Below are 23996 nucleotides of genomic sequence, written 5' to 3'. Positions count from 1 at the left end.
ACTTGATTAATTTATATACCATTTAACCTCTTCATTTGAGATGTAGTTACCTTGTTCTAATTAAAGCATCCTTTACACTCATGTTCAACGACTGAATGTCTTAGAACTCTCAAGTTTGCTTTCCAATGCTCTCCTTTCATGTTTCCTTTACCTTAAGCTAATTTCATTTCTGTACTTAATAGTTTAACGCCTTGCCACCACCTAAAGATCTGGATTTAAAACTAAACAAATCAATTTAAGTTATATGCTCAGTTTTAAGAACTGCAAATCCAAATATTTTAAACACAACACATTGGAAGAAGGTATTAACAAACTTACAGAATGGGAGCATAAGCATGGTGGCTCAGTGGTTAGCACTGCTGCTTCACAGCGCCAGGGACCCGAGTTCATTCAGGCAACTGTCTGTGTGGAGTTTGCACATTCTCCCTGTATCTGCGTGGGTTTCATCTCACAGTCCAAAGATGTGCAGGTTAGGTGAATTGGCCATGCTAAATTTCCCGCAGTGTTAGGTGCATTAGTCAGGGTGAATATAGGGGAATGGGTCTGGGTGGGTTGCTCTTGGAGGGTCGGTGTGGACTTGTTGGGCCTAAGGGCCTGTTTCCACACAGTAGGGAATCTAACCTAATTTCAATATAGACAAATACAAAGTCTTGTATACTGAAAGAACTTCTAATGATTGAATTAAACATTTGCTCATTCTGCATACTTCAATAATAATCTAATTTATAAGAAATAATACTCTAAATAGGATAAGTTACATCAATTTTTAAAATATTGTAAAATGTGACTTGCTGTTGTCATACTGTAAATTCTGTTAAGATGTCAGCCAAGAATCATCACTAAAGGGAATCATTAAAGTACCTAAGGGTAAAGAATAGAAGAATATTTTGATAGGTTTGGATGCAATAAGACAGGAAGACACCTGTTTGGAAAATAACAATGGTATACGCCTCTTGGACTGACTGCACTGTTCTTCTGCTGTAAACTGACTTTAGCTTCTTTTTGAAGGTAAATAAATTAGATTTTGTCATCGATATGTTTCTGTTCTTTTCAGCTGCTCTACATTTGGGAAGATGACCTACTTGCAGCCTATGGACACACGGCAATATCTATATTGTCTCAAACCTAAGCCTGAATTTGCAGAGAAGGCTGGGGTCATCAAGGGCGTCACAGTAATTGGAAAATTGGACATAGTGTGGAAAACAAACTTGGGTGAAAGAGGACGGCTGCAAACAAGTCAATTGCAACGAATGGTTCGTAAATGTGCACAACTTAGTTTTCTTCAGAATAATCAATTTAGTCATAATTCTGTTGTGTGAAAGTCTGTGGTTATAAATTTCTATCACATTTGTACTAGCTCAGGCTCTGTGTTCACTAAAGGAACGTCAAAACTTTTGACATCTAGACCATTGCACTGTGTGTCAACTTTTAATAGGGTATTCATATTAGAAGTGTCATTTTCCTTCATTTGTCATTACTCTTTTAAGGAATTGACTAGAACAACTGGGGTGTGACAAATTGTAGAGTGCAAATCTTCAGTACTATCGCCAAAATATTGACAGGGCTCATGTGGAGTGATCACCTAGTGGTATTACTATTGGACTGTGAATCCAGAGACTCTGGTAAGGTTCTGGGGAACTGGTTCAAGTGCTGTCATGGCAGAGAGGGGAATTTGAATTCAATGAAAATCTGGAACAAAGATGACCACGCACCATTGTCGATTGTTGGAAAAAAACAACTGGTTCATTAATGTCCTTTAGGAAGGAAGATACGATCCATAGTTGGTTTGGCCTATATGAGTCTCCAGACCCACCAATGTGTAGTGACAGTGATGGCAGTGGTAGAGATGCCGTTTCTTTCCCTGTTCTGCAGAGGGCAAGGATGCGGGATTGCGGATGGATGGCTGGAGTTTCCTGGGTAACACGGAGGGTTTACAAACAGTTATTAAATACTTCAAACCTTGATCAAAAACCTGCAATGGCCACATTTGTGTCCCAAAGCAGCAAGGAGCAGCATGTCCCCGGGAGGCGGGAGGGGAAGGGTGTCCCTGGGAGGCGGGAGGGGAAGGGTGTCCCCGGGAGGCGGGAGGGGAAGGAGTGCTGGTGCAGTGTGAGGGGAAATGAGTCCTGTAGACCCATGAGAGGTTAAGTGAGTCTCTGAGCAATGCAACTTAACTGAGTGCCAGTGCAGAGCAGACTGGAGACTTGGTGTACAGTGGGACTGTTGTTGGACTGGGGCCTGGTGGTCAGATCACTTGCTTGCTGAGCTGCTGCATTGTAATGTGGATCTGAAGTTTTTTGCCAGACTGTAATGTCAGTCCTTTAACTATGATATAGCTATCTTACTCCTAACTTATTTTTTAGACACTAAGTAATGGTACTACTTTTCCTTTTTTTCTTCTTTTGTATTCAAGGTTTATATCTAGATAGTTGTACCTAAGATGGGGCCATTAGAGGCAGCTATTGTAAAACGTCTCACTGGAGTGCAAGTGACAATAAAGGATATTCTATTCTACTCTACTCTACTCTGTGGTTGACTCAGCTGCTCTTTGGGTAATAAATACTCGCCCAGTCAGTGACACCCTCATCCCATGAATGAATAAAAAAAATTGAATTGGCTGATGACTGGCTTCTATGGGACCTCTGGAGGAAGCCTTAATGGGTCATCCATGTGGCACCATGCATGTGGATACTAATAGTTTAGCTTTGCCTTTTTCACGGATATGCTGGGCCACCCTTGTTGAGGATAATGAAATTTATTCAGTCTTCACTTCCTTTGTGTTGACGTTTTATTGTGCACCAATGATCATGACCAGAAGTGGCACGACTGCAGAGCTTAGATCTGATCAGTTGGTAAGAGCATTGTTTAGTCCTGTCTATCCACTTGCTGCTTCAGCTGTTTGGTATGCAGTTGTCCTGTGTGGTAGCTTCACTAGGTTGATATCTTTTCTCACTGGTAAGGCTGGTGCACCTCCTGGCTCAATGGTAATGGTTGAGTAGGAGATATGCCAGGCCATGAGATTGCATAGTGTGGTTGAATACGATTCTGCTGCTGATGCCCAACTGCACCCCACGCACACTAAATTTTGAGTTTCTAGCCCTGTTCAAAACCTGTCCCATTTATCACACAGTATCAAACAACACAATGTAGGATATTCTCCCCGTGAAGGCAGGAGTTTGTTTCTGTAAGGATTGTGGTAGTTAGCCTTACTGACAGCTTCCTGTTTGGACCCAGCTGTGACAAATTAGTGAGGATGCGATCAAGTGGCTTTTTTCCTCTTGTCCCTCTCTTCCCTTATCACTTCCTGCAGACTAATCTAGCAGCTATGTCCTTTAGGAGTGCACCAGTTTAGTCAGTAGAGCTTCTACTGAGTCACACTGCTTTCTTCAGGTAGTATTCAACATGGTCTGATTGTTAAGGTCAGGAAGTGAGGGAGGGTGGGGGATGTTGTACTTGAGAGGAGGTTTCTTTGCCCATGTTTGACCTGATATCATGTGACTCCAAAATGCTATGAAATCTATGTTGAGGACTTCCAGGCCAGCTCCTTTCCAGCAGTATTCCATTGTACCACTGTGTCTGGTGGGCAGGTGGAACAAGGCATACCCAAATATGACGGTGATAGTGATGGTGTCTAGGGCATAGCCATAATCTCTATCATATCTTACAGACACTGTTGGGCTTTGTTTGATTAGACTGTGGGACAGTTCTCTCCATTTTGGCACAAGTCCTCTGATGTTGGTGAGGAAGTCATTTTCAGGTTGACTTGACTGAATTTGCCATTTTTGTTTCTGATGCCTGGGTAGATGCCAGGTGATCTCTCCAGTTACAATACTTTGTTTAGAATTTGTAAGAATTTGGTACAACTGAGTGGCCTCCTACACCATCAGAGAGCAGTTAAAGATCAGCCACATTACTCTGGGTTTAGACTAACATGCCAGGTATGGATGGCAGATTTTTTAAATCTAAACTAGCACATGGATTTCTTTTTTCTGATTATTGCCAACAATTATGTGCTACCTTTGGCTAGCTATTATTTGCAGATTTTATTGAATTTAAACTTCACTATCTGGCATGGTGGGATTCTAACTCATATCCTTAGAATATTCGTTCCTCCCATGCTTGACCTCTCCAACAGTTCCGAAAAAGAATCACTGTATTCAGAATGTTAACTCTGCTCTCTCTTCACCAATGTTGGCAGACCTGCTGAGTTCTGGTTTTATCCTAAAAATATTTGTCTGGGATTCTGTGTTACTAGTCCAGTGGTGTGACGACAACGCTACTGTCTACCTTGGTCTCGATTGTACTGGTGAAATACCTGCAAAATATTGTTTTACGTTTATGTCTTTTTGCTCTGCCTCTTGAAAATGGTGATTTGTGTTGAGAAACAATTCTGTGGCTGCAGTTCAGCCTCCAGTATCTTACTCATTCTTTATATCTTAGAGCAAGCAGCATATTGGGTTTTTTGGGTACACCTGAACCAGCCATACTTGATGACTTGTAGTCAGATTAACTGGAGAACCATGTATTGATTCTCTTTCACCCATCTTGTCTATGTTTAGTTAACACCAAAATAGTGTCCAATACTTCACCTGAGAATTAATTGGCTGTGAACCTTCATAACTATGAAGTTAAGAATCACACAACACCAGGCTATAGTCCAACAGGTTTAATTGGAAGCACTAGCTTTCAGAGTGCTGCTCCTTCATCAGGTGGTTGTCAGGAGCAGCGCTCCGAAAGCTAGTGCTTCCAAATAAACCTGTTGGACTATAACCTGGTGTGTGATTTTTTAACTTTGTACACCCCAGTCGAACACCGGCGTCTCTAATTCATAACTATAGGATGTTAAAGAATATGTATCTGAAGGATGTTCTGTTCTGAAGATTTGGAACTCTTGGTACAAATGTTGTATGTTTAATTTTTTTTCTGATCTTTTTTCAGAAGCATAATGAAGTAGATTTTAATTTTTCCTCTTTAAAGTCCCCTGCTTCTCATGGTTTTATTTCAGGCCCCTGGTTATGGTGATGTCAGACTTTCCTTGGAGATGATTCCAGATACTGTAAACCTTGAAGAACCTTTTGAAGTTACATGTAAAATAACTAATTGCAGGTAATAGTAAGATGGCTAATGCATGTGGAATGTGACTTTGCATCAAATTTAGCTAATTAAAGGGAGAATATTTTCATTATGAAATGTTGAAGTCCTCCGAAGTCTACAGTCAAAGATGAAAGTCTCTACAAGACTATGTTTGAACTTTGTTTTCCCATCCCTGCAGAGATATCACCTTTTAGCTATTTGCACTCTTCAGTCGGCATGTAAGTAGTGGATTAGTAGTTTAAAAAGGACTAGTCTGATTAGAGACCAGAAAGGGTATCAACATGTGAATATATTAAATCCCTCTTTTTAAAAGACAAGGTCATGGTGACAGAGGAGGATATATTGTCACTAGAAGGGTTCAAAATTGATCAGGATAGACTATTGGTACTTAAAGTTAACAAAGCACTGGGACCAAATGAGATGCATCCTAGACTTTTGAAGGAAACGAGGGTAGAAATTTAGGGGGCACTAGCTATCATCTTTTAGTTTTTCCTGGACTTTTGAGGGTTGGTGGGTGCAGAAGACTAGAGAATTGCAAACATTGTGGCTTTCGTTCAAGGAAGCTTGAAAGAATAATGCCAGTAGTTATACACCAATCAGTTTATCTTTTGTGGTGTGGAAGCTTTTAGAAACAATTATTCAGGATAGAATTAATAATCACATGAGAACCGATGGATTGGTTAGGAAATTTCAGCATGAATCTTGAAAGAGCAAATTATGTTTTAATAACTTACTGGAGTTTTTTGAACTGGGAACAGAAATTGTGAGATCCCCTTGTTGCCTTAAGGGGAATGCAAATAGTTCTTTTGCAAGTTTAAAAAATACTAATTTCTTACAACTGACGAATGTCAAAATTTCACTATTTTTTGCAAAGTCTGGACTGGATTGATTTAGGCCATTTGTACATACAAATAGATAATTTATGATGATATATTTTTGTAAAAAAACAAACATGCTCAATGAAGGTAATGCTGTTCGTGTTGTATATGGATTTCAGAAGGTTTTTGATAATGTCACACAAAGTTATAGTTTATTGGATAAATAGGACGTAGAAATGTGGATACAAAACTGGCTGAGGGATAGGAAATGGAGTAACGGTCAATGAATATTTTTTGGGCTGGAAGAAGATTTATAGTGGAGATATTCAGGGTTTGAAATTGGGATTATGCGTTTCCAAATATATGCTAATGATCTATTTATTTGATTGCAGATAACAATTTCAAAGTTTGCAGTTGACACAGAAAAAAATGGAGAATTGTAAACTGAGGAGGACAGTGTGGAGTCAAAGGACAAGTTGGTGGAATGAGCAGATAGGTATCAGCTGAAGTTTAATGAAGGAAAGTGTGAAGTGATGCCTCTGGTACAACAAAGGTTGAAAGACAGATAAAGGAGGGTTTACATTACTAAAGGGGATGCAGGAGCAGAGGTAGCTGTGTGCACATGTACATAGATCCTTGAAGGTGGTGGAAGAAGGGGAGAGAGCAGTTCATAAAGCATGCAATATTCTGAGCGTCCCTTTGATAGAGGCATAGAGTACAAGGACAAGGAGGTAATGTTGAACTTGTAGGTAAGGCATGTGTTTGACCTCACTTGAGGTATTGTGTACAGTTGTAGGTGCCACCTTATAGAAAAGAGTTGAATGCATTAAGGAGGGTGACAAAGCAATTTAAAAGAATGGGTCCTGGAAGGGGAAGCTAAAGTTATGAGTATAGATTGAAGAAGTTGGGAATGTGCTGCTTGGAGAGAAGAAAGCTGAGGGGACATTTGAGAGAAGTTTTCAAAATCATTAGCAGCAGGATAAAGTAGATAGGTAGAAGCTGTTCCTGCCTGTAAAAGGAACAAGAACAAGAGGAAGCAGATTTAAAACAATGTGCAACAGAAGCAAGGCTGATGTGAAAAACATTTTCACTCTGAGTAGTTATGGAATGGAATACATTGCCTGGAAACGTGGTGGTGGGATGTTCGATCAAGACATTCAGGAAGACAATGGAGGATTATTTGTTTGGGAAACAATATGCAAGGATAGGGGAGAAGGCAGACGATTGGCTCTCTGTAGTGATGCTCGTTTGAGAGATGGGGTGAGCAAGATGGACCAAATGGCGGCCTCCTGCGTTATAATAATTCTGTGCCATCCACACTTAACAGAAATGATTTCCAATGGAGGCTCTGTAGCTGACATCAGCCAAGTGGCCCTCCACTGAATATGGTGATCTTGAATCATGTGCTGTCTGCAAGAAAGTGAATTTTCAAAATATCCTAAAAACAGGCTTGGCATTCTTGAAGTTAATTTTACCTACTAAATTAAAAGGTAAATTAATTATCTAGTGGTTGATGAAAGCCACTTTATGAATCCCTAATTTCTAAATATTAAATGAGAGAGGGGCCGGGGCCAAGTAAATAGTCATCCATGTAATTTAAAAATAAATATCCTCTAGTAAATAAACTTGTTTTCATCATTAGTCTTGGTTCCCATGGATATCTGTCATCTGCGTCTCATTATTAATTTTCCTACTGAGGCTTTCTTTGATGTTATTTATTATGGATGCTGTTTTGTAAACTAATCTAGAATTGGCAACCTGGATCAGTCTGGAAGATATCAGGGTGTGGGTGCTCATCAATAAGACACACTGGCTGCTGTTCTTTACTCAGGTATTCAGGCTAATTTAAACAGAGATTTTCAAGTAGATCTGTAGATTTCCTCCAAGGTGTTAGAGTTACTAATGTTGCTTGAATGTGCCCGGAAGGAATAAATCTTCAATGACTGGCCTCAGTAAGATGCAAATTAATGACTTTAAAAACAGTATCTTCTGAATGATAGAATAAATATTTTTCAACTTTTGATGTTGCATAGGTTCAGCCCACCATGTCTATGCTGACAAATAACTATTAAGTTACATGAATCCCATTTGCCTGCACTTGGTAAATAGCCTGCTATGCATTTAAGTGCTCGTCTAGATGCTTCTTAAATATTGCAAATGTATCTATCTCCACCATCCTCTCAAACAGTGCATTCTATATTTCTACCATCCTATGGGTGAGGTGTAATGAGGCAGACTTGATTAGGGTGCTGAAGGTGAAGGAATTCCTTTCAGGAATTACTGAAGTCAGGGGGGGGGATCCCAGAGAACTGGAAAATGGCTAACATGACACTCTGTTTAAGGAGGGAGGGAGGCAGAAGACAGGAAATTATAGGCCAGTTAGCCTGACCTTGGCCGTTTGTAAGATTTTAGAGTCTGTTATTAAGGAGAAGATTGTGGTGTGCTTGGAAGTGCGTCGGACATTAGGATGGCTTTATCAAGGGGAGGTCAAGCCTGACCAATCCGTTAGAATTCTTTTAGGAGTTAACAAGAAAGTTAGACAAAACAGAGCCAGTGGATGTGATCATTTCGGATTTCCAGGAGGTTGCTAACTAAGATAGGAGCCCATGGTGTTAGGGGCAAGGTACTGCCGTGGATCGAGGACAAGCTGATTGGCAGAGAGTAGGGATAAAGACATCTTTTTCAGGATGGCAGCTGGTGACTAGTTGAGTTCCACAGGGGTTAGTGTTGAGACCAAAAATATGCACCCTAACAATCTGGGTGAAGGAACTGAAAGCATTGTTGCTAATTTTGCAGATGACACAAAGATTAGAGGAGGGACAGATAATGTTGAGGAAGTGAGGAGGTTACAGAATGACTTTGATATGCTTTGTGAACGGACAAAGTGGCAGTAGGAATATAATGGAGGAAAGTGTGAAGTGATGCCTCTGGTACAACAAAGGTTGAATATGAGAGGTTCTGCATTTTGGTAGGAAGAATAGAGGCGTAGACTATTTTCTAAATGGGAAAGGCTTCAGAAATCTGAAGCACAAAGAGACTCGGGAGTCCTAGTACAGGATTCTCTTAACCTGTAAGTAGCATTAAGTTGGTGGTTAGGAAGACAAATGAAAGGTTTGCATTCATTTCAAGAGGGTGAGAATTTAAGAGAAAATGAGTAGTGCTGGTGCTTTATGAGGCTCTGGTCAGACCACATTTGGAATATTGTAAGCAGTTTTAGGACCTGTATCCAAAGAAAGATGTAATGTGATTCAAATCTCTGTTTTTATATATCAAAGTACCTGTGATATTGTACTGAGCCATCTCACTCAATTTCCATTTCTTTTAGCAGTGAGAGGACAATGGATCTGGTGCTTGAAATGTGCAATACAAATGCAATCCACTGGTGTGGCATTTCAGGAAGACAGCTAGGAAAATTGAGTCCAAATTCTTCTCTTCATCTTGCACTCAAGCTATTGGCCTCCATGCAAGGTTTACAGGTAAGACTTAGAAAGATTGTCAGAGAATGGGAACTTAGTAAGTGCAATAATCTTGACAAATTTGCTTTCTATGTTGCTCCAAATCTAGCTAACAGCTGTATCTAGCTCCTTGGCAATAGTCTTAGAGTATTTGTGCCTACATTGCTATATTCTACCTTCCCTACATTTGAGCTTATGCAAAATACTGTCCAGTTCCTAAAATACCAGTCGATCTGAGAGTCACTGACCTGCTTTACCTCCTGGTCAAAGAGCATCTCAATTTTAAATTTCGTCACCCTTGTTTCAAAGACCCTTCATGCTCCTCCCTATTTCTGTAATCTCCTCCAGCCCCCCAACTTTACAAGATATCTTCAAAGTTTGTGAGAAGATTTGTAGCTCGGGTGCTCGTTGTTGTGGTTTTGTTCGCTGACATGGGAATTTGTGTTGCGGACGTTTTGTCCCCTGTCTAGGTGACATCCTCAGTGCTTGGGAGCCTCCTGTGAAGCGCTTCTGTGCTGTTTCCTCCGGCATTTATAGTGGTTTGTCTCTGCCGCTTCCAGTTGTCAGTTCGAGCTGTCCGCTGCAGTGGCCGGTATATTGGGTCCAGGTCGATGTGTTTGTTGATAGAATCTGTGGATGAGTGCCATGCCTCTAGGAATTCCCTGGCTGTTCTCTGTTTGGCTTGCCGTTTAATAGTAGTGTTATAGTAGTAATAACACTAGTATTATAGGACAAGCCAAACAGAGAACAGCCAGGGAATTCCTAGAGGCATGGCACTCATCCACAGATTCAATCAATAAGCACATCGACCTGGACCCAATATGCCGGCCACTGCAGTGGACAGCTGGAACTGACAACCGGAAGCGGCAGAGACAGGCCAGTATAAATGCCGGAGGAAACATCACTGAAGTGCCTCACAGGAGGCTCCCAAGCACTGACGATGTCACCTAGACAGGGGACGAAATGTCTGCAACACAAATTCCCAGTTCGGTGAACAGAATTACAAGATATCTGTGCTGTAATTCTGGACTGCATACACAGCCAATTGCTCCATCATCGATGATCGTGCTTTGTTGCCTCAATTCACCTTTCTGAAATATTTTCCTTATACATCTCTACTTTACTGTCCCTCTTTAAAACTCTCCTTAAAACAAGGTGATGGTCTAGTGATATTATCGCTGGACTATTAATCTAGAGAGCCAGGTAGTGAGCTGGGGATCTGATTCGAATCCTGCCATGGCTGATAGTGGAATTTAAATTCAATAAAATCTGGAACTCTTGAATGATGACTATATTTCCATTGTCAGAAAAACTCATCTAGTTCATTAATGTCCTTTTAGGGAAGGAAATCTGCTGTCCCTACCTAGTCTAGACTTCATGTAACTCCAGATCCACAGCAATGTAATTGACTCTTAACAGCTGTCTGGCAATTAGGGATGGGCAATAAATGCTGGCCCAGCCAGCAATGCCCTCATCCCTTGAATGAATAAAAACAAAACTTCTTTAACTAAGCTTTTGGCCATCTGACCAAATAGCTCCTTATGTAACTTAAAATCACACTTCATTATGCTTTTGTATAGTGCCTTGGGACATTTCATTATGCTGAAGATGCATATTAGTTGCATTTTAGTTGTTAAAATAAGACTGTGCTCAAAATTGTTAACTGATATATGACTCTATACGACTCTATATGATGTGAAGAATTTATATCTTATGGTCTGCTTGTCAGGCCACAGTTTTTCTCCTTTCATTTTATTGATAAGTGGTGGGTTAGTGAGTGCATCTGTGATAGCCACAGCTAAGGATTATTTGGTTTTCACAAACAGCCTAATTCCTTAGCAACCAGTTTTATTAATGTATTAGAACACAAAATATTACAGTGCAGTGCAGGCCCTTCAGCCCTCGGTGTTGTGCTGAGCTATGAAACCAATCTGAATCCCATCTAACCTACACTATTCCATTTTCATCCATATGTCTATCCAATGACCATTTAAGTGCCCTTAAAGTTGGCAAGTCTACTACTGTTGCAGGCAACATTGCACGCCCCTACTACTCTGAGTAAAGAAACTACCTCTGACATCTGTCCTATATCCATCACCCCTCAATTTAAAGTTATGCCCTCATGTGCTAGCCATCACAATCCAAGAAAAAAGGCTCTCACTGTCCACTCTATCTAACCCTCTGATCATCTTGCATGTCTTTATTAAGTCATCTCTCAACCTTCATCTCTCTAATGAAACCAGCCTCCAGTCTCTCAGCCTTTCTTCATAAGACCTTCCTTCCATACCAGGCAACATCCTAGTAAATCTACTTTGAACCTTTTCCAAAACTTCCACATCCTTCCTGCAATGTGGTGACCAGAGCTGTACATAATACTCCCTAATGCGGCCGCACCAGAGTTTTGTACAGCTGCAGCATGACTACAAGGTTCTGAAACTCGATCCCTCTACTAATAAAAGCTAACACACCGTATGCCTTTTTAACAATTATGGCTTATTGGATCGATTTCACTATATGATGCCAACAATGCACATTACTGAATCAAAATCATAAGCATATTTCAAATGAAAGTTGATTATTGTTATTCATAATCTACAAAACTGTTTGCAAAATTTGTTATGCCATTTTATACAGAATCTATTATTTTCTGCATTGACTAAAAATATTACATTGCAATGTTCTTTTAATTTTGAAGTTATTTCTTTTACTAGTTTTGATGAATGTAAGCTTATTAAAATCTGTAATTCTGAGGGTGTTGGGAGTTCTTAATATTAATAAATGCAACCCCTAGGAGTTGTGTGGAATTAGAATGGAAAAACGCTGACAGAAGACATTTTGAATAGAGTCTTTTTTAACTGTTAAATAATTTTCAAAGTAGATTGTACACATATTCCTATGTGTTTGAGAGAGAGGGAAATTGCATTTTCGAGGCTGTGACTAGGGATTTTCAAAACACCATGTTTAATATTCTTCAACACAGGGAATAGCAAGACAGCTCCCAAGCACCATTTCCAAGTTCAAGCACATAGGCACTTCTGTTTTGGATTTAAGCTTTTTGAATGATGTTTGTTACTTAAAAGAAAGCTCCCAGTTGTTTGGCTTCTGAGTTGGTGGTTCCCCCAAGTTCACGTTTCCCTTGTCCAGTTTGTTACAGCAAATTGTGGGAAAGCAAATCTTAGCAGGACTTAATGGTAAGATCTTAGGGAGTGTTGCTGAACAAAGAGACCTTGGAGTGCAGTTTCATAGCTCCTTGGAGTGGAGGCGCAGTTAGGTAGGATAGTGAAGGCAGTGTTTGGTATGCTTTTCTTTATTGGTCAGAGTATTGAATACAGGAGTTGGGAGGTCATTGTGTGGCTGTAAAGGACATTGGTTAGGCCACTGTTGGAATATTGCATGCAGTTCTGGTCTCCTTCCTGTCGGAAAGATGTTGTGAAACTTGAAAGGGTTCAGAAAAGATTTACAAGGATGTTGTCAGGGTTGGAGGATTTGAGCTATAGGGAGAGGCTGAACAGGCTGGGGCTGTTTTCCCTGGAGCGTCAGAGGCTGAGGGGTGACCTTATAGAGGTTTACAAAATTAGGAGGGGCATGCATAAGATAAATAGACAAAGTCTTTTCCCTGTGGTCGGGGAGTCCAGAACTAGAAGGCATAGGTTTAGGGTGAGAGGGGAAAGATATAAAAGAGACCTAAGGGGCACTTTTTCACACACAGGGTGGTAAGTGTATGGAATGAGCTGCTAGAGGATGTGGTGGAGGCTGGTACAATTGCACCACTTAAGAGGCATTTGATTGGGTATATGAATAGGAAGGATTTGGAGGGATATGGGCCAGGTGCTGGCAGGTGGGACTAGATTGGGTTGGGATATCTGGGCGGCATGGATGGGTTGGACTGAAGGGTGTGGTTCCGTGCTGTACATCTGATTCTATGACTGTAATGAGGGAAATGGTGTTTCATCGTAAGGACCCACTTATAGTTATATAGCCTCTTTCACAATCTCAGAACATTCCCAAGTGTTTTATAGTCAATGAGTTACTTTAAAAATGTAGTCAGTGCTGTAACATGAAAATGTTTTGCACACAATGAAATTCCTGAAAACAGCAGTTTTCCACTAACTGGACAATTATTGGGCAAGACACCAAGGATAACTACCTTGTTCTTTGAAATAGTTCCATGGAACCGTTCAAGTCCACGTGAATGCAAACAGAGGCTTGCTTAAATGATGAGTGGCACCCCGAACAGGGCTAGGTGTTCAGCTCTGGAATGTTTGCCTGTGTTTGCACTCAAGTCTGTGGCTTGGACTTGAACTCGTTACGTCCTCTCTGAGGCAAGTGTGCTATCACCCTTGGCTGAGAGTAGAAACGAGCACCTTTTTTTTAATTCATGAAACTGTGCACCTGTTGTGATGCAGAATCAGTGTGGTAAGTATAAATATGTTGCATCTCTCCCTTTGTTTGACTTTTGCATCCTGTTTAACTGCTCATGAGCTTCATTGTCAGAGAAAAGTTGGTTATTTTAATGAAAAATACACATTTTGTTTGAGGAGCCAGGATACTTATGTATTACTTTTATCTGTCACATGTAAACAATGTTAGACATTTCAAAGCAATTTCTGTTATGTTTGCAACCAAATGAAAACACTGCCATTAAATTTTGTATTAACTTTGTAAATACCATTTGAGATGTTCTGTTTACATTATACTTCCTCCAACTTGTAATTTTGTTCAATTCTCTTTTCAGAGTATTTCAGGATTGCGATTGATGGACACATTTTTAAAAAGAACTTATGAGTATGATGACATTGCACAAGTATGTGTGGTCTTTTCACACCTGAAACCAGAAAGCTAGAAGTATCTTCTAGTAGTGGTGTTCCCTTCCTGTGGTTAGCTGTGGACCGGTGGTTTTGTTTTAATGCTGTGACCTGCTTTTTCATTCGTGAATGACTACCACCACATTCATATAAACCAAAATGTTTGAAGATTTTATAATTTTAAAAAGTCTGCTGATGCTACCCTGAAAATTGTTAATTCTGGAGATTGAATGGATTGATGCACTGCTCTTCATGCCTCTGGAACCTACTTTGTAATCCAATGTATTGATGAAATGGTGGTTTTCTGTGTTTACTGGCTGTATAGTTCTTGCATGAATTAAATTTGCATTGACAGTCTCATTTTACTTTATATGGGATGTAAATCCATAATATAACATTTCTGTTTGCACTAAATTGGTGATCTTATTGAGCAAGACCAAATGTGTGGGAAATGGAAAACTGTCACACGAATGCAGGAATTCAGTGTATTCATGAAGCATATTGTGCAGGTACAGTGGAGGGAGCTTTACTTTGCATCTGATCATGCAAAACCTGGCAGTACTTCAAGTTGCCTGAGATAGGAAATGGTGCATTCCCTTGCACCTAGTGATGGCCACACTGATTAATACAAGATCAACAAGGCAGTTTTTATAAAATAACTATCTGTTCAAAATTGCTTTTAATTTCATGCATATGTAATAAAGCTTTAAATTTACAAAAATATTCTCCAATGTACATAGCTTCATGCTGTGCTTCTCAGTTGAAGTAGTGATACGTGGCAACTGCCTACACCTATTTTATATTGGGAGCATGAAGACATTGAGTAGGTGGAAACAAAGTATGCAATATTTGTTGGGCTGGGAGTTAAAGCAGTTGAAAAGTTGTGCACTGGTTCACAAAATTCCAGAAATATTACGGTGCAGAAGGAAGTTATTCAGCCCATCAAGTTTATACTGGTTGTCTTGAGTATTTTAACCTCGTGCCAATCTCCTGTCTTTTCTGAGTAGCCCTGCACATTGTCTCTTTTCCTGCCCGGTTCCTTTTTCATCACAAGTATCCCTTTGCAGAAAGCAGTGACAGAAATGGATTAAGGAGTGTTTTAACTTCACTTCTATTTTTAAGATCAATAGTTATTGGAATCTGTGGTTAAGGACTGAGCATTGAATTGACTGGAGAGTACCAGCATGGGTTTGTAAAGGATAGTGAATGTGTAACTATGGTGGACTGTTACTTTAATTAACAGTCCAGTCACTTGACACTGACTATGTCATTGGCCATTTTGGGTGGAGGAACAGCTTAGTCTAAACTTGCCTACAGTATGAACATCTGTAAAACATTTAGTAAAGCTCTTGTTAACACGTCAGCCTGCTGGTCCTTGGATATTAACAGAAGAAGCTGGTAATAAAGATAGTTGTTTTGAGAACCCCTGGGTCAGTCCACTGATTTATATTAAATATTTTATGGTCCTCATGACATACCTTTGAGGTGCTTCAGTAAAAAAAATTAAAACATGCTGCATTGAGGAGGTACAGTCAGCTGGGTGGGAGGACATTTCTCCCCCTCCCCCTCAAAGGAAAAAAGTGTACAGTGCAGAAGCTTCAAAAACAGCATTGGAAATAGCAATCTCATTGAAACCAGCAGCCATGGAAGTTTGAGCATGAGAGCTCACAAAATGGCAGCTAGGAGACAAGCACCAACACAAACTCCAAGCTACCATTTGTGTTGGAAAACAAGTCAGATAGCAAATTGTTAGTTTAAAGCTTGTGTGCAGAAACTGTGGCAAAAAGGGACACATTGAATAAGTGTTTGCAGAAGAAACATGAACAACATACAACAAAAGTACAGAAACTGAAGAATAGGGAAAAAAAATCTACATAGCACAAAAAGGGCATGAGAAAAGCCCAGACTCAGTAATCTCCTTAACCCTGACACTGGGTAGGCAACACACACTTGGACTCCCACTTACTGCTGCAGAGAACACCATCTGTATATTTATTATACTGTCCCTTACCATGATGACATCCCAATTTCTTGTCACCACAATGGTTCTCTGTACCATGGTAGTGTTGTCAATTCAATCATAGGCCCCACTCCCATCCACAAAGCTTACAAGAACATTGCATCTGCTTGACAAAAGGGGCTGGGTTTCCTCAAATGTAACCCCAGGATCCCCACATCTCCCCCCTGATCACAGACCAGTTTTGAATGATGTAATTTGAATGGTGGTGACCACGCTGTGAAGCGTAGTGTTCAGGTAACCTTCCCCACTGATCTACAATTTCTGCAACTCAGACTCCTCTTAATTCAGTTCTGACATTCCTCGAACTGCAAACATTTTTTTTTAAAAAGAATACATTCGCTCTAGATCACACTGGTGGCCAGCCTCTTCCATATGTTGCAGCAACAGAAACATCACTGAGCCTGTCATCACTGTTGTTTTGAATCAATTTATAAATTAGTTATTCTAAATTCCCTGTTCTTTTCCCTTTATTGTAAAATTGTTTTTTTTAAATCACCAGTATGAAGATTAAATTCAACCAGCTTTTTAAAAGAAAAACAATGGTGACATAAACATGAGTACCGTACTTTTACTACAAAGACTAGAAATATTCACCTACCCTACTCATCAATTAGTTACTTTCTCTCCTGTGATGTGATGTCACTCCACTGCTGGTCAGTCTGTTGATCCACACGCTTTCCTTATTTCTGTGAAGAGTTTACCTTAGTCTGCAGTAAACTTTAGCTAAACACCCCCTTTGCACCGAATTGCTACTTTGAACCGTATTACTAACAGTACTCTCATTCGGCCTTCATGTCACTCCACTGTGAAGTCTCCTCCACACTACATTTCAAACAATATTAATTATGAAGCATCTTCACAATAATATAAGTTGTAAATGTCTTGTAGAAAGTGAATGTCAAATGTGGTTTGATGGATTTGGTGGGAATACTTTGTGTCATTGTCAGCCCACAGCACTTTAAGGCTATTCTTGGGCTACTTTTCCTGTTCAGTGCTGAGGCCTACATTAGCAGCTGTGCTTTGATTCCTTCTATTGTTAGCAAGTATTAACAAGGCATGAGTGGTCAGGGATTCACCAGCAATACTTCACCACATACATCATCTTGACATAAAAGTGTTAAAACATTATGTCAGATACCAGTGCAAGCAACCCACATGATGGCTGTACCAGGGATTGTTAATTATGTAAATATGATTTGTGAATATAGCAGGTCAATGATGTCTCCACCAAAAGGATTTCCCTCAGAAGGTCCCTGAGGAAGAGAGCTGAATTTTATTGCATCAGAAGCAGTGAATGGATTATGAATAACATGCTTTAATATAGATGATGGTAAGAATATTGGTTAAATATTGAATCTCTTTACAAAACTACATAAAGGAATGAATTGGATGTGTAATTAATGATGACTACATAAAATGCTTCAATTTATCTGAAGAGTTTTGAATTAAATTGATTACATTATGACAGAAGCAAAGCTATAATGGTTGAAATAATTATCATGCTAATCAACTTACAAAATTGATTGAGTTTTCTTCCCAGCTTCTGGGGTGTGGGGGTGAACAGCAGTAACTCTTGCAACAGTCCTGAGATTTTTTTTGACTAACTAGGGAGAGGTTCTACAATTTCTAATTTCCATGTACATTCCTAAATCCTGTTAATTACATAAAATACAGATCTTGGACTAATTTATTTAGCCTTTATTCAGTCTACTACTGTTGGTTAGTTGTATTGTTGCCATAAAATTTCTCGTAAAGAAACCCAACAACTTATTGTAGCCTAGGCACACAATGTTTCCTGCTTAAGAACATACAGGAGCATATGATGGATACATTTGATATTTTTTGCTTCTTAGTGTTGTACTGTGGTCAAATGCTGATAGCTAAACCTGTACTATGATTGCCTATTCTCACATTACATAAGATTTTGAATTTCAGCTCATCGATGTGACTTTGCTCATACCAATTGCCTTTACTCAGCAAAACCAACAAGGTCCAAGCAGTAAGATTAAGGATCTTTGTAAGGTCAGTTTTTAAAAACCCATTTATTTTTTCTACATTCTTTCATGGAATATGGGTATCACCGACAAGGCCAGCAACTGCTATTCATCCCTGATTTAACTAAATGGCAGATCAAGGGCAGAGTCAACCATGTTGTTTTTGGGTCTGGAATCACATGTAGGCCAGACCAGGTAAAGACATTAGCAAAATCAATGGATTTTTATAACAATCAATTATGGTTTTACAATCACCATTATTGATTCTAGGAAGCTACTGACCAGTTAATATTCCTCATTTCATGAAAGTACTAGAATCGATTATTAAAGAGGTTATAGCAAGGCACTTGGAAAATCTCAATGTAATCAGGCAGTGTCAATAGAGTTTGTAAAAGGGATATCATATTTGACCAATTTATTAGAATCCATTGAGGAAGTAAGCAATATGAATAAAGGGGAACCTGTCCATTTGGTCAGTTTGGATCTTCGGGCATTGAACAAGTTCCACAACAAAAGTTACTACACATGGTTATTGTTAGCTTACTATTCCCCTCTCCATGCAACCAGGAGGCAGTAAGCAAGCATAAATGGGTTAGCAACATATGAAGGTGGGTGGGAGTGGTTATTTGGGTTCATATGTTGAAGTTTAGAAGAATAAGAGCTGATCTATTGAAACATAGGATCCTGACAGCACTGACATTGTGGAGGCCGAGAGAATGTTTTCCCTTATGGCAGAGACAAGAGCTAGGTGCCACAGTTTAGAAACAAGAAGGATTTTATTTTCAAAGACGCATGAGTCTGTGGAGTTGTTTTGCATAAACAACTGTGGAGGCAAGGCTAGATAGATTCTTGACTAACAAGGTAATAAAAGGATATCTGGTACACAGAATTGTGGCATTAAGACCTGTTCTAGTGAAGTAACAATGTAGAAATGCTTCCTTAAGAAATATCTCAATCATTTACAGCAAAGTAAAAGCAGAAAGGATGCATTTCTCTTTACTGTTGTGCTGAAGCATGTTACCACCTGTACAGTAATTAATGAGCATGAAGCACAGTGCATACTTCAATTAATTACTGTATCACCCAGGAAATTAGGTATTCAAACAATGGAAGTTGGGATGTGTAGTTAAAATGAAAAATGATCTGTTGCAACACAAGATATTCATAGTGTCGATATAGGCATTCTGGCACAGTTTACATTAAATATTTTAGTGAGCAAAATTAGGGCACATGGTATTGGGGGCAAAGTACTGACTTGGATTGAAAATTGGTTGGCTTACAGGAAACAAAGTAGTGATAAACGGCTCCCTTTCCGAATGGCAGGCGGTGACCAGTGGGGTACTGCAGGGATCAGTGCTGGGACTGCAGCTTTTTACAATATATATTAATAGATATAGGAGATGGTATTAATAATAACATTAGCAAATTTGCTGATGATAAAAGCTGGGTGACAGGGTGAAATGTGAGGAGGATGTTAGGAGTTTACAGGGTGACCTGGACAGGTTAGGTGAGTGGACAGATGCAGTTTAGTGTGGATAAATGGATGGTTATCCACTTTGGTGCCAACAACAGGAAGGCAGATTACTACCTAAATGGAGTCAAGTTAGATAAAGGGGCAGTACAAAGAGATCTGGGTGTTTTTGTACACCAGTCAATGAAGGCAAGCATGCAGGTACAGCAGGTAGTGAAGAAAGCTAATAGTATGCTGGCTTTCATAACAAGAGGGATTGAGTATAGAAGCAAAGACATTCTTCTGCAGCTGTACAGGGCCCTGGGGAGACTGCACCCGGAATATTGTGTGCAGTTCTGGTCTCCAAATTTGAGGAAAGACATTCTGGCTATTGAGGGAGTGCAGCGTAGGTTCACGAGGTCAATTCCTGGAATGACGGGACTATCTTATGTTGAAAGATTGGAGCGACTGGGCTTGTATACCCTTGAGTTTAGAAGACAGAGGGGATCTGATTGAGATGTATAAGATTATTAAAGGATTGGACACTTTGGAAACAGGAAACATGTTTCCACTGATGGTCGAGTCCCGAACCAGAGGACACAGCTTAAAAATAAGGGGTAGGCCATTTAGGTCAAGAGGTGAGGAGAAACTTCTTCACCCAGAGAGTGGTGGGTGTGTGGAATGCTCTGCCCCAGAAGGCAATGGAGGCCCAGTCTCTGGATTCATTTAAGAAAGAGTTGGATAGAGCTCTCAAAGATAGTGGAATCAATGGTTATGGAGAGAAGGCAGGAACAGGATACTGATTGGGGATGATCAGCCATGATCATAATAAATGGTGGTGCAGGCTTGAAGGGCAGAATGGCCTACTCCTGCACCTATTGTCTAATGCAGGCTTCATATCTAAATGTAGGTTTGGTATACTTTAAAAATTTGGTATTGCTGCAATATTCTTAGTCAATTAAATACTAGACATGAAACAGGTGAGATATGTCTGTAATCTAAACTCCAATTATGACTTACTACAGTTACAATGTTCAAATTGATGTCAAGGTTTCCCATTAAGTTTCAGTTCTTGACATTCTGCAGAATTTTAAGTTTTATAAGTAGCCGCCAATTCTTAGTTTGATATGTTTAGAGTTTTGATTTTGCATTGCAAGATAAAATATTATTGATTGTTATAAAACATAATTAAATAGCATTATCCCATAAATATTGCAACTGTAAAGATAAAAGGCAATAAATGATTGGACTAACAACTAAATTGTCACACACTGATCTTGTTAAAGATGGGGAGACAATCATTCAATTTTTATTACCAAATGTTTAAATCATGAAGACAGATTTGCATTATACATTTACTTTAAAAACTGGAGCAAATCTCACTCTAAGTTCACAGCCTTTTCAAAGGGCATTAAGTAAATACTTGAAAATAAAGAGTATCATTAAACGTAGATGGTTAACAGGCAAGTGGAATTAGACTATGTGGCTTGTGAAGAAAAGCACCAGTAAAATCTTATTGGAATAGATTATGTTTCTGATTTACAGCATTTTTTTACACTTTTAATCTTTTATTTCACCTTATTAAAAATAATTTAAGATCCAATAATAGATAGATAGTAAAATAAAGAGAGAATGGCTGATTAGGGACCAAAATAGGAATTGCACATTGAAGTTAAGGGTATGGTTAAGGTACTAAATAAGTACTTTGCATCTGTCTTTACGAAAGATGTTGCTGCTGGAATTATGTTGAGAAAGGAGGTAGATAAGATACAGGATGGTGCTGCTGACTTGCTGCCCTTCAATTGACCAACAGCCCTGGGTGGTTAGACAGCCATCTTTAAAAGGCTAGCAGTCTCATCGAATGACTTGGCTTGACTCCCATGAAATGTGTTTGTGTCTCAAAAAGAGTAAGGCAGCTTTCTGGCCCGCCACTGGCACCCATAATATAGGCCCATAGAAGTGTCTTTAACTTTACTTACACACCTTCAGAATAAAATACAGCATTGACAGTTACAAAGCTAACTGAATAATAGAAAACATTACTGGTGTCTTTTTTTAAGTCAGAGAATGGTATACAGTGGGATTCCCCAGGGATCAATACATTTCTTGATGTATATTAATGATCTGAACTTGGGTGTATAGGGCACAATCTCAAAATTTGCAGATACCAAATTTATGCAAGTATTATGGTATGTCAGGAAGAGGATAACAGGCTTCAGAAGGATACGGGCTAGAACGGTGTTCCCCAACATCCTGATGGACTTGTGGTAGATTAAACATTGCAGAGAAGTGCTAAGAGATATTTTGGTAGGAATAAAGGGAAATGACAATACAAATTAATGGCTGAAATTCTAATGAGAGTGCAACAGCAGAGGGATGTGAGGCATATTGTTCAATAAGGCATTATAGAATCCTCAGCTTTATAAACAGAAATAGAATACAAAAGCAAGAAAGTAATGGAGAACCTCTGTACAACGCTGGTTTGGCCTCAACTGGCGTATTGTGTACAAATGAATTGTCAGAGGAAGTGGTAGATGAAGAACGGTTACAACATTTAAAAGATATTTGGACAGGTATATGAATCGGAAAGGTTGAGAGGGATATGGGCCAAAAGCAGGTATATGGGACTAGTTTGGTTTGGGAAACCCTGGTTGGCATAGACGAGTTGGACTTAAGGGTCTGTTCCATACTGTACAACTCTATTGACTCTATGTAAAGGCATTGATGAGAGGGCAAAAATGATTTAAAGAAACATCAAAAATAGTAATAAGCCAACCAACATCTTGAGACTACTCGGTCATTCAATATGATCATGGCTGCTCATCCAACTCCGTATCCTTTTCCCATTTGGTCCCCTTATACTTTGATCCCTTCAGCCCTAAGAACTATATCTAACTCCTTGAAGCCATTCAATATTTTGGCCTCAACTGCTTTCTATGGCAGAGTGTTCCACAAGCTTAATAGTCTCTCGGTGAAGAAATTTCTCCTCATCTCAGTCCTAAATAGCATAGTGTACTCTTAAATTGTGGCCTTTGGGTTCTGAACTCACTGATCATTGGAAACATTCATCTTGTGTTTACCATATTTAGTCCTTTTGCACAAGTAAACAGCTGCAATTCTGTAGACGATGCAACAACAAAATTTAATTGCTTCTGCAGATAAACTTCAATCACATGAGCAGGTTCTGCAAGGTAGGACTGTTCTCCTCAGAGGGTTAACAGGTGATACAATAGGTATGATCAAGATCATGAGGGGTCTGGGTAGAATATAAACAGGGATAGCGTCTATTGGTGGAAGAAAAAGAATGAAAGGACACAGATTTAAAGTGGTTGGCATATTAATCAGAGGTGATGTGAGGATAGACTTTTTTGTGCAATGAGGAATGTCCCAAGTGCATGGTGAAAGCAGATTCAATCTTGACTTTCAAAAGGAAATTGGAAAATTATTCATAGAGGAAATAATTTATAAAGCTTTGGAGAAAAAGACAGGACAGTAGGTTTTGCTGAAATATTCTTGCAGAGGACTGACATATACACAACCTGCCAAATTAACCTCCTGTGTTTTAACCATTTTACGATTCATTCTATAACTTCCTTTTTTTGAGGAACAGGTAGAGGATGTGAAGGAATATGGTGACAAGAGAAGCAATGTATTAATGTTAGCATAGTCAATGGAAAATTGCCAACTGAAAACTATAAAAAACATTTTAGGTCATCTCAACAATATCCAGGATATTAGTTAATAGAATGCCCAAGATGCATTATTAAACATTTGTAGATATCTCCTAGATTCTGAATAAAGTGCAAATAAGTTGAGATAACTAATACATTAACACTTAATTTAAATTATTTTCAGTAATTAATTTTCATAATTTGTCATCATTGTCCAAATGCAATTCTGAGAGTCACACTTTCAATGAGCACAATGCTAATCTGTTGCTGTAATAATTCACATTTGTACAGTAACATTAATGCAAGCTTAAAAACCAAATGTTTATGTTCCAATGACAACTGAAATTTTTTCTTCATATCTATTTACCTACATATATTATAGAAACTAGTTTATTTAATTCTGCAAACATATTATACACACTGTAAAATAAATTGTACAATCTTCCTGCAAATGGTAAACATTCTCAAATCTTCTTAATCGTCTGTTAACTATGAATTACAGTCCGATGTTCCTGTCTGTTTTGTGTAAGCCGTGGCATTCAAAATTGATAAATACTTGCTCCTGGCATCCAGCATCTTTGGGATTTCTGATGTATGTATTCCCTGTTTGAGCAGAAATTATGAAAACACAATACAAAAATTGGTAGATGTGCTTAGAATAATATTAAAATCAGTAGGCCATGTAACAG

General features: G+C 39.1%; 2 protein-coding genes across 9 annotated transcripts in view; one reads left to right on the top strand and one right to left on the bottom strand.

The window, feature by feature from the left end:
- trappc13 (trafficking protein particle complex subunit 13) overlaps positions 1-14542 on the top strand; it is a 72725-nt gene extending 58183 nt beyond the window's left edge. For 2 of the 4 annotated variants that reach the window (XM_072570536.1, XM_072570551.1), the window contains 4 exons: positions 1055-1253; positions 5006-5106; positions 9241-9388; positions 14103-14542. In XM_072570536.1, the coding sequence (XP_072426637.1) occupies positions 1055-1253; positions 5006-5106; positions 9241-9388; positions 14103-14210 (556 nt within the window). In that variant the 3' untranslated portion in view covers positions 14211-14542. Of the gene's footprint in view, positions 1-1054; positions 1254-5005; positions 5107-9237; positions 9389-14102 lie in introns of all 4 variants that reach the window. The other 2 variants (XM_072570545.1, XM_072570527.1) reach the window with 1 other exon arrangement.
- A 101-nt stretch (positions 14543-14643) lies between these two features.
- The window catches only part of LOC140477171 (small glutamine-rich tetratricopeptide repeat-containing protein beta-like), a 62089-nt gene continuing 52736 nt past the window's right edge, over positions 14644-23996 (bottom strand). For all 5 annotated transcript variants that reach the window (XM_072570586.1, XM_072570615.1, XM_072570624.1 and 2 more), the window contains one exon: positions 14644-23910. The gene's annotated coding sequence lies outside the window, so the exon portion shown is untranslated. The remainder of the gene's footprint in view (positions 23911-23996) is intronic.

The sequence above is a fragment of the Chiloscyllium punctatum genome, chromosome 1 (assembly GCF_047496795.1).
Source record: "Chiloscyllium punctatum isolate Juve2018m chromosome 1, sChiPun1.3, whole genome shotgun sequence".
NCBI classification, from domain to species: Eukaryota; Metazoa; Chordata; class Chondrichthyes; order Orectolobiformes; family Hemiscylliidae; genus Chiloscyllium; species Chiloscyllium punctatum.
This window is presented reverse-complemented; position numbering and strand designations above follow the sequence as displayed.